Source organism: Ochlerotatus camptorhynchus, unplaced genomic scaffold, assembly GCF_037179485.1.
Source record: "Ochlerotatus camptorhynchus isolate MF236.1 unplaced genomic scaffold, CSIRO-AGI_Acam_v1.1 ptg000086l, whole genome shotgun sequence".
NCBI classification, from domain to species: Eukaryota; Metazoa; Arthropoda; class Insecta; order Diptera; family Culicidae; genus Ochlerotatus; species Ochlerotatus camptorhynchus.
This window is the reverse complement of record NW_027040576.1, coordinates 3,249,995-3,261,941: the sequence shown is the minus strand read 5'-3', so window position 1 is coordinate 3,261,941 and position 11,947 is coordinate 3,249,995. Positions and strand designations below refer to the sequence as shown.

Below are 11,947 nucleotides of genomic sequence, written 5' to 3'. Positions count from 1 at the left end.
AACCGAAGAGGGATCCTTCATTCACATTCTTTGTTTTTTTTCGTCTTCTGCAGCATTCTCCCTGATGTAGGTTGCCCCGAAAGCGTAAAAGGGCTGCACTGCACAGCTCCATGAGCGACGGTAGGACAACAGCCCGGCATCATCGCACTTTGCGAACGTTGACTAAGAGATGGAAAAGTATTTTTTAATTGGAATCCATTGTTGTCACATGAGCAGGCAGATCTCTGGTGTGCGAGGAAAGTCTTCCGATGGCTGCCTGCGATGGGAATGGGGGGTGGATGGACAAACTGTCGAGAAACCGGACTGGGCAAGAACTTGGCCAAACACTGGGACAGCTATTTGTAATTAGAGTGCTCCGCGAGCTCGAAACTGTACATGATTGCCATTCACTTTTTTCTCTAATATACATGTGAGCAAATCCACACCAACTGACGAATCGATTTAATTTAACCCTTGAGACAAAGTTGTGAAAAATGGGGTTGTCTTTTCAGCCGGGAAAAAAAATCACAAATTTTCGTTTGAACAATGGAGAACAAAACTGTTGGAAGCTTCGATAACAAAAAAAGAACATGTATTAAAAGTTTAAACTTACGTTTATTTGACAGCTTATCAAAAATGTTTTTATTATACTGGACTCAATGGGCACTTCAAAATTGGAGAGATGAACTAGTCTTCGGCTAAAAATCTCTTAAACAAAGAATTAAACAAAAAAACTTCCAAATTGACCAAAATCGTCGAACATCAACTTTTAGTCAAAATCCTGAACTATTTTTTTTTTTCACAAATAATGTCTATTGTAAAACATTTTTTTAGTCCAGAAAATCGATTCCTATGAACAAATAACGTAAATATTGCGTGAAAAAGTTCATCATTTTAACTAAAATAAAGACAAACAGACATAACACTCACAAGTCGTTCATAAACGGTCAATTTAAAAGTATGGTAGTTGGTAGTACCGCCACCTGTGGCGCACATAGTCATTTCCCTTGAGTTTGACGTTTACGCACTACCGACATCTATTCAGCGCCACCACAGTGTACTCAACAGATGACGGTAATGTTTTAGCGACGATGTTTTACAGTGAAAAATATTCAATGGGTTATGTCTGTACGTATGTGCTAAAAGTTGATGTTTTACGATTTTGGTCAATTTTAAAGTGTGCATTGAGTCAAATATCAAAAACTTTAGCACTTTTGATAAGCTTTCAAATAATCATAAGTTTGAAAATCATGACAATGTACTTTTTTTGCAATTGAAGTGTGTCACGTCCACACATTCCTACCAATTTCTTTCTTGACCGGCGTTCGGGCGCGGCCGGCACTGGTGTTGTGTATTTTGAGATCACCAGTTTTTACACATTGAGGATGATTGCTAGTCCCAAGCAGGTTCTCTGTGTGATTAAAGAGCGAACACGAAATTATTGCGACACCGAAAATGTCATGCCAATTTTCTTATAATGTTTAGAATCAAACCAAAATTTTAGGGTAGTTTTATACATATATTTACTTCAAAAATCAAAAGAAAAGTTAATCGATGGAGCCTTGAGTGTAAAATTGAACGCATTTTTGCTTGATGCCCTCCATCAAAGTTTTTACAGTGTCATCCGGTACCAGTTTCTCAGTTTTTTTTCCGTTTTCTTAACATGTCCTTCTCGTCTTTGACTGTCTTCTTGCTCTTCCGAAGTTCCCGCTTCATTATTGCCCAGTACTGCTCCACCGGGCGCAGCTCCGGACAGTTTGGCGGATTCATGTCCTTTGGAACAAAATGGACAGAATTGGCCTCATACCACTCCAGGACACTTTTAGAATAGTGGCATGATGCCAAATCTGGCCAAAATAGCGGAGCTTCGTCGTGCTGCTGCAAGAACGGCAAAAGACGCTTCTCGAGGCACTCAGATTTGTAGATCTCGCCATTTACTGTACCCTGTGTCACGAAAGGCTCACTCCTCAGTCCACAAGAGCAGATGGCCTGCCAAATGAGATATTTGGAGGCGAGCTTCGACATTTTCTTCTTCTTAAATTTGTCGTCCACATCGAACTTGCTCTTGCCGGTGAAAAACTCCAACCCCGGAATTTGCTTAAAATCGGCTTTTATATACGTTTCGTCGTCCATCACACAGCAGCCATATTTTGTCAGCATCTTCTCGTAGAGCTTCCGTGCCCGAGTTTTAGCCGTCGATTGTTGCCGCTCATCGCGGTTTGGGAAGTTCTGTACCTTGTATGTATGTAGTCCAGCTCTCTTCTTTGCATTCTGGACGTAGCTCTGCGACATGCCGATCTTTTTAGCCAAATCACGGCTTGAGACGTTGGGATTTGCTTTAATCATCCGCTTCATCTTTCCCTCCGTCTTTTTGTTCTCCGGTCCCGGTTTTCTTCCAGCTCCTTTGCCGTGGTCCAACGTCAACCGCTCCTGGAACCGCTTCAACACTCTGGAGACGGTTGAATGGTGAATGTTCAACATTTTTCCCAACTGCCGGTGCGACAGGTCAGGAAATTCCAGGTGTTTGGAAAGAATTTGTTCTCTCAACTCGCGTTGGTTCACCTCCATTTTCGTTGAATCGAAAAACACGACTTCGAGTTTGACAGCATGTACACAATACACATCAATGAGAAAGTGTGCAAAATTTGGTTGATTTTTACCCAATGGTAAAAAAGTTATGCCCTGTTGAATGTGTCGCAATAATTTCGTGTTCGCCCTTTACAGTTGATCTGGCAATAACAGAGTAGCAACCGTGGGCGGTCAATCATGCTTATGTTTATGCTTATGCCAATTTAAGTTTTAAACAGTTTTGTTAAATATTTTTTTACTAAAATTTGCGATTTTTTTTTTCAGGATGTATTTTTTTCTGAAAAGGCAATCCAGTTTCCAACAACTTTGTATCAGACGTCATCTCGATTACAAGAACCGTTATTTTGCTACGATTTATAGAGATTAGTGACGTTGTTGCCGTGTAGCGCTGTTTATCATTTTCCTCGGGTACTAACCTCAAAATGTATGAAATCTGTCAAAATCAGTTTGAAAGCGGTTTGTCATATATTTTCTTTGAATTTTCACAACTGCACTCTCACAGAGCGCACCAACACAACCAGCCTTGATGATCTCGATTGAAAAATATCAAATACGCCATTTTGGAAAATTAGGCGAATTGGCCGAATTCCACTACAAACTTTGTTCATTGCTCCGCAAAATACCCAATAATGACAATAAAGTATGCATTTTTGAGGGAAAAATTGACTACCCTAATAAACAAATATCATAAACGAACGGTAGCCCGGATGGCAGAAACTATCCCATAAATGTTTTGGATTATATCCCGTACACGTCGTTAAGCTCTTTCCTACGGTTATTTTTGTTATGGTATCCATTAAAAAAGTAAAATTCTTTGTACAGAAATGTGTAAAAGTTATTCATTTGTGAATAACAGTTACTCAACAATATGAAAAAAAAACTCATTTAATAGGTAACCGCATTTTTGTAATTGTAATTGTAATTGTTCAGTGTATAGGCTGTGCCAACCGCTAAGTTGGTTTATCTAGGGACTAACCCCCTAGTCTATACACCTACTGTCCTTCCCGTTGCACTCGTCAGCTCGTGCGATACTCTACACACACATGGGTGGTCGTATCCGTGTCCTCCCCTGGGAAGGCTCGTGTCCGTCCAGGTTCTGGTACATTAACTTATATTCTATGCATGGTAATTATACTTTGCAACTCACCTTTTGATTATAAATGTCGATAATGCTGAAACTAGGGGAATTTACGTATTCTCGTCAATCTCTAAGCAGCGTCTGCACTTCTACTAGCATTTTCTCAGCGTCACGCACATATATGATGTGTCTGTTTGTTTACATTCATCTGCTGCTTGCTTCTCTATCCATTCCAATCGACAGAATTTTTCAAAACATTTTGAAAGCGTTTTTACAACGCTCCAAACTTCTCAGGTGAGTGTGACTATTGTCGGCAGCCTCTTTTTCTTCGGCAACCTATCCATTAGAACTGCGTGTTAACCAGCTGTTCTATTATCGGCAACTGGAAATCAACCCCATTTTGTAGTGCGTATGCTTTATTTGAAGAAAAATGTAGCATTACTGGATTACTCGATCGTTCAAATATAATCAGATTGAAGCTGAAAGGCTAAACAATCGTTTGGACATATTCAGGGAAGTGCGTTGATGGGAAAACATAGTGAAATTAACGTTTAAATTTAGGTTGCCGAAAACAGTCAATGGGTGCCGAAGCCAACATTTACCCTATATGAATGTTAGTGATCATTATTAGGTGTGTGCTGCAATGGAGTAGTAATTGAAGAAAATTAGGTTCTCATGTGGCTTATAGCAACAATCAATACGAAACTAACGATTTTAAATTGGCTCACTACTTGACTAGCCTATTGGTCCCAAGCAAATCGATCAACGTACCCCATTCCAGTCAAAACTCTAGTACCACACTATGTTTGATTTGATTCATGAAAGTTTGACAGATAAAATGAGGGGTTATTGGATTTTCCTATGTTTCGAGGGGTGATTCGACTAGCTTGGGACCGAAGATAGTACCAGAGCTGAGCCAAAAAGTTGAGCACGTTTCTTCGGGACTTACTTGTCTTAGAGTTACCTCTATGCTTATAGGTAATTCTAAAATATATACACACCTTTTACAATTCTTATCATACTTACCAGTTCCGTCCAGTATAAATTGGCTGTTTCCAAATGGCCTAATCCTTTCTGAATGCTTACTCTCTTACGTTTTCTCGCTTTTTTCCTTCTTCCTATTGAAAATCTGGTCGTGTTCCCATTTGTTCTCAGGTAGGTAATATTGGTACATGACGGGAAGAAAGAAATAGAACAAGTTAAGTGTGAGTTGCATGCGTTGGTTAGTTGTTTGGGTCATGGTGTTGTGTTCCCTATTTTATTTGCCTCTATTCAGCTCTCAGATCGCCACCCCCCCCCCCCCCCCCCCACCCCAAACTATTGCGGATGAGAAAAAGAACCCATATTTGGTAACCTCTCGCGAGCTGCAATGCATAAGATATGAATAACAAACAAATCTAGAACGGGGCTTAAACATATAACATTTTCTAAGACTGAACATGATTAGTATAGTATGAATAAAGAGAATTGTATGAAGAAAAGGCGATCCCAAAAGAAAATTCCCTGTGCTAATATGAGTTATTTCTAAATGGGCATCCATACTCAGAAACTATACCCGACCTCAACAAACTGTACCGAAATCAGAACAGCTAAACCAACCGGTGAACACTCGTGTTTATTTCAGTTACCGTGGGGACGTAATTTGTGATTAGCTCAGGTCCCTTTCAAATTGTATCATTATTTATGTACGGTCCTTATTTTTGAAATGACGTTTCACATTCATCTAGTGATGGCCGATTTTCATTCAAATAATCGAATAATCGATTAACGAACCGAAAAACAAAATATTTGTAATCGGTTACATCCTGGGGGGGGGATGTGCTGTCAAATCAGCCTACTGATCATTATTGTATGGAACTGGCTCCAAACGTAAACAATCGCTGTAGGTTTCTTATGGCTTGTTTACGTTTGGAACCAGTTATGCGAGGCATGCGAGGTAGGCGACGATTGTTCGTATTTGACAGCCACCTCCCCCCCTTGGTTACATCATGCCCATATAACCAATAACATCTCCAGCGGATCATCACCGATCGTTTCAAACATGTGCTGCACTCTCATTGGTGGAAAAATGGCAGCACAGCGAACAAAAAATAATCGATTGGTTGTTAATCGAGTAATTAAAAAACCCGAATTTATCCACCTATGGTGTGATCAGACCCTTCTTACTTATTCAAGTTTATTTATTTTATTGTCATTATCAGTGACCAAGCCCCCCACCCCCGTGTCATCCAGTGACGCTAAGACGACGGTAAGATGACGGTAAGATTTTGGCATTTCTATTTAATTGTATTAAGCTATCTCACAGAGACCAGATGTCCAAGTTCGGTCAGAAACTTGTGTAAAGTTAAGTGGAAACGTTGCCGTTACGTAGCGCTAGCATCTCCTGATTTCCTCTATAAATTTATCACTTTCGACCAATTTGGCGCTAGTACCGATAAATTACCTGCTGAAAATTGCCACTTGGCGCTACCAGCACTTAGTGTCTAGTGTAAGTTTTGCAACGCCAGCGCCATCATGTTGTCAAAGAGGGTTTTTAAGTGGGGAAGTCGTCGTTAGTGGCGCTTAAGTCGAATAGGAGTCTTTACACAAGTTTTTAGAGAAATTTTGGAGCCTCAACGCCTGTTTTCTGTGGCTATCTTATAACGACCTCTTTTCAATAATTGCAACATGTGAATAATGCAGAAGAAGTTTAAAATTGTTCTAGTGCCAAATTGGTTTTGAAGGAAGGTCAAACTACAAACGAACAGCTCAGCCGCTCTGAACCCTATGAAAACTATGCTTTCCCAATATGGTACCTTCTCTTACTATAAACCTGTCATTTCTAGCCTATCTGAACTATTTAATAAATGGAAACCATAACATGGGTTACGCTCCTCCTAAGCGGGCCCTCCGTAAACTTTCTCTGTCTTATCTCAAATGCCAATGGTTTGAATGTATCAATATATACATTGGAAATGACGTTCAATCAAATAAACCCATACCCCACTCACTTGGCTAGGCTTCAGAATCGTCCAGTGGGCAGTGCGCTCTACACTCCAAGTACCCTTTCTTTCAAATTTACCACAAAATATTGTTATTAACTTTCGTAGGTTTAGTTGATTTCTTAGCTCATATTCAAATATATGTTGTCATAAATCTCATCAACTATCTGTCTAACTAACTCTCCCAACAAAATAAATTTCATAATTCGTGTCTGTTAAAATATGTTCGATGCGAAGGAATTGATCATTTATAATAATACAAGAGTCATCATCGTAGCCTATTTTTTTACATGATTCGTGTGTCCTATATTGAATATAATACCACTAGATTTTGCCGTGAAAACTAAACTCTTAATTTAAAAAAAAGTCACATTTCACATTAGTCTAATTCTATGCTATTGGATCTAATAAACTTCAATCGTTCGTCATATTTTAACCATTGGATTTTCTTCGGGTACCAAATTCGCGAATGCCAGTTTTTGATTAGAGGTGAGTCTGTTATTTGTCTATAATGATGAAAGCGGTTCATTATATACTTTCTTGTAATTTTTACCACTGGATGATTATTTCCGGTTCTGTACTTTAGTTTGGCACCATTAGCACTTTATTGATATCAACCAATAGAATAGATAGCAAAATAATAACTGGTTTAGATTATTTTTCCGCTTTCCTACCATAGTAATAATACATATTGATTACTTATTTTGTTTATTATTAACGAAATAATCAATATCAAAACGCATACGCCAGCCAACGGCTAAAAGTCTCCTTAATAAAGAGATAAAAAAAAAAAAAAAACGCATGCATGGTTTGTTATCAAGAAAACATGATTTGTTATCTTTTTAATATCCTTCATATACCATTTAGATCTCATTTTTGTTATGATTACTGTTAACTCGAGCACACGGTAGGCAAAATATGTTATCACAAACGCTTGTATCTTTTTGTTTTCATTCTCTGCTCGAGAAGGCATCACGAAACAAATTGCTAAATAATTTAAAAAAAATTTAGGTAAAATTTCAGAAGAATTTAGTGGCGAACTTCAAGATATTTCTGAACAAAATGGAAGAAACAATTTGCTGGTGAATTCTAAAGACCATTCAACGAAGTTTATATAGAATTATGAAATCTCCTAAAAAGAGATAATAATAATAATAATAATAAAAATAATAATAGAATTATGAAAGGAAGTTTCGAAAATAATCTAAGGATGAATTGCATGCTTTTTTTTAGATTGATCTGTTATAAATACATTTTGGGGACTCTTACAGAGTATATCAAACTTATTTCAGAAGAATTCTGAGATAAACTCTGTGGAGGTAAATGATGCCACAGGAAATGCTTTATAATATTCTACTTAATTCCTGTAAAGATTTTTGAGTAAATTTTAACATAAGCAAATTTTGAAGAATTCGAACGTAGAACCACATTTGAGCCATGAAAAATGCTGCTGTCTTAGTAATGCTCCATTAAACCTAGTGATCCCGGCTCGGCTTTCGGATTTATGTTTAATTTTAATATATATCGCACAACCTGGAAAATTACCAAAATTCTGGAAATAATCGGGAAACTAGGGGAAATGGATGTAATGTCGGCCTAAATGCCCCTAATTTGGGCACATACATAAATTCAGCAATCGACTAAATTTTCAGTAGCGAACAAAAATATCCGTCAGTACCGTCCCAATGACGCGTTCGTCTAGATAAAATTGATAAATAGTAGATTTTTAGAGATGGGCCCAATCTTAGATCCATAGGCCAACATTAGAGCCAATTCCCCTACTAATTGGAATTCACTTATCACCATGAAAGCGTTATTATTTGGTTCGTTGATCATTTGTCATTTTGCCATTTTGCAATATTTTTGATTCCCTGCATGGCTTGTAAATTCAACCATGATAGCGGCCATTTGTGGTCATTTATCCTCAAGGTGTTTCCTTGTAGAGTCCTTTTTATGATCACACTTTGCGTTTTTGAGAATACACATCTCACAATTTACGAGGTTTATAAGTCTTTAACCGCAAACGACAAGAGTTGAAGACAAGTTTCAGCTATCACTAAAACCTTAATAGGGGAAATGGCTATAATGTTGGCCTATGCTCCTGTTCTTCAATTTTTCGAAGAACAATGCATCATTGTTGGTTGCTAGTGAAAAATATTCAAAAAATGCTTTCCTTCGAAATGTATGTATGGGCCCAATAATAGGGACACTTAGGCCTACATTAGGGACATTAACCCAATCTAACTTGTGAAATTGTAAAGTGTAATGCGGAAAAAGGCCGCTACTAGGAATCACGTTAAACGCGAGAATGAAGATTAACTGTGTGCATATATTAATGATATTGAAGATACCGATGGATCAAAAAATGATTATTGTCAGTATATTGACGTGTGTAACGGCCAAAGCTTCAGGCGGTGAACGTAGAAGTCAACATTAATATGCAATGTACTGGCGAAGTCAACACAGACACTTTAAACGATATACCTACACATCGGCGACGAAGCTTGCTTCCGGTCTATCAAAGAGCGTGAGTCTTGTTTTGACTTTCATGAATGAACGACCGTCACACACACACACTCATTAATTATGATGTATGAATGCGGTTATAAAGAACCGGGTGGCAGGAGCTCACGTTCGAAACATAGTGAAGCACCATCGTAGTCGCCGCCGTCGCGAACCATACATTTCGCATTGTATCCAGGCTTTAGTTTATGATGGATGGTGCATCAATTTGAAAATTTGCATTTGTATTTGCAATCATTAAGGTCACCCTCCCGTATGATTCATAATCTCAAAATATAAGTCTGTTCTAAAAAGGGTAAAGATTGATAAAAGTTTAGAGGTTACGTATATGGTTTGAAGCTTGTATGGGAATTACAAAGTGATGCGGAGTAACTGTCACTTTAAAAAATAGTACAAGACAAGTCTGCACATTGTAGACGAAATACGTGTATCTGTCAATGATAAGCAAATAAGGTAGTGGAATTAAATGGAAATTGCTAATCCTTCTCTCTTTCTCTCTCTTCATACACGTATTCTACTAACACGCCCACATACATCAGGATTTAGTCATAACGCTTGCATGAATTTTTGATATCAGTATATATATATATTTCAGATATAGGACTAATGGGGTGTTTACATCTGTGCGGATTTGCTAGCGCTAGTGTACTAGCCAACTAGCACGAATTTCAGTTGCTCCTGAAATCTCATGCTGGTAGAAACTGATGCCCTGTTTACATTATGCTACTGAGCTTTTTTGCTAGCAGCTAGCTCATTAGCGATAGTGAAATAGTATATGTAAGTGTAAACACCCCATAACCGAGGCAAGTTGAAACGCGTGGGAAGTTGAAACGGTAGGTGTATCTCTTAGCGGAAGTATAACATATATAACCTTCAACTTAGCATACTTGAATTCAAATCGATCTCGTGTTACCTTAATTACCACATTTGTCACAGCTGACACGCACGTTTTAGTTCCAGCACTGCTGGAGTCCTAGCACTGCGTTTAAGCCCAGTTATTGAACGGATTTTCCAAGCTTGGTTGCTGCTGCCAGCTGACATTTGTACACTTAAAAACAAAAATACTTAAACATATATTCAATTTACCCATTGAGAATTGTGAATTGTACATGTGATATCGGTGACAGTTACTCTGCCTCACCTATGGAAGCCGCTCCAATTTCAGAAATATCGCTCTATAACTTCAGTTCTAGAAGTCCAAACGCAGTAAAGGCCGACGCACAATGGATAAGTTTTCAGGTTTTTTGACAGTTAGCCCATATAATATGTGGTTGCTATGACAATGACTGACAAGCTGGCTCCGTGTTCGTGGAAAACACACTACTGACATCTGGCTCCGTGTTCGCGGGAAATATTTAGCTAAGCCATGAACCCGTATGCAAAAGTTATGAATTGGTTCGTGTCTGATCTATTCTGGATAAATTATTTTAATTAAGATCAAAAAATCCTATGGTTTTGACAGTTCGGATCAGTGCACATTTAAATCGAGACTCTCGTCTCGTGAAATTGGCGTTGACGGGAGCTCTGAAAGCGCCCATTACACATATCAATATATTGACAATAAATAGACATACTGACAATATTATTGAAAAGGTGATATTGAAGATGATGATTGATGCCAAGTATTAACGAAAAGTTGATTTTAATTTCACTTTGTCAATACTCAGAATGTATTGACAAAAAACCGTCAATTTTGCCATCAATATCATCAATGTTCGAATATTGACAACATTAATGGCAATACGTTAGAAGCCTTTTTACCTCAATGTATTAAAGTCAATATTATTTGTCTCAATTTCCCCACACAAGAAATATGGATCAGCGAAAGAAAGTGTGTTTAGAGTTAATGTGTGCATTCGGATCCAAACAGAAACGATTGCTGGACATGTATGTATTGAAAATACTAGCTACACACTGAATTCGGATCACCGAAGTTGGTAAATTTTGCCGGGTTTTTGAACATCTGGAAAAATTGGAGAAATTTCAAATGACCGTTAAGGATGGTCCATTAATTATGTCACGCAAATTTGACCCATTTTCAACCTCCCCTCTCCCCTTTGTCACATTTTTTTGTATGGACCTTAATTTTTTTTTGTATGGCTCGTCACAGTTTTCAATTCCCCTCCCCCTAAATGTGTGACATCATTAATGGACGACCCCTTACTCGAAAGCAATCAATCAAATCGACAATCATTAAATGGGGTTAAGTAGGCCGTACATTTTTGGAATAAATTTCCAAATTTTTCACTGATTTTTAAACTTTTACCTAACAGTTCCGTAATTCAAAAATTACCAAACAGCGGAGTCCTGGTTTAATGGACATATATAGAAACCAATTTTCACCCAACATTTACTTATACTTGCACAATTTAAATTAATTTTCAGGATTTTTAGAATAAACAGTGTTAAATAATAATCTATTTCGGGCCTATAATTATGTTCTCAGAATGATGTAAGAACTTGGTGATTAATTATAGCATCCAATTTTATTTTTGATATCACTGAACTCTCATGTTTCGTTAGAACAATAATGTTTACCTAATGTTACCCATACATATAATGCTTAGTTTTATCATAATGATACACTAGTTTTATCGTGATGAAAATCCTCTCATACTTTCTGGAAAATTATTATTGACGATTATTAAAGTCAACTAATGACCAGAAGACGTACAAGAAAATATGTCATATAAACTGTATTAATTTCCACACATATAGTTTATTAATTAACATTGGATGTGCCGTGAACGTGGGTTATTCTGCGTTAGCTGTAATTCCACGGATTTGTCATTCAAAT

General features: G+C 37.7%; 1 protein-coding gene across 1 annotated transcript in view; it reads right to left on the bottom strand.

Annotated features, from left to right (window-relative positions):
• Nucleotides 1–1,419: 1,419 nt before the first annotated feature.
• Nucleotides 1,420–11,947, bottom strand: part of LOC135698457 (uncharacterized) — a 202,774-nt gene continuing 192,246 nt past the window's right edge. The window contains exon 2 of the mRNA XM_065218456.1: nucleotides 1,420–2,708. Within this exon, the coding sequence (XP_065074528.1) occupies nucleotides 1,618–2,547 (930 nt within the window). The 5' untranslated portion in view covers nucleotides 2,548–2,708 and the 3' untranslated portion in view covers nucleotides 1,420–1,617. The remainder of the gene's footprint in view (nucleotides 2,709–11,947) is intronic.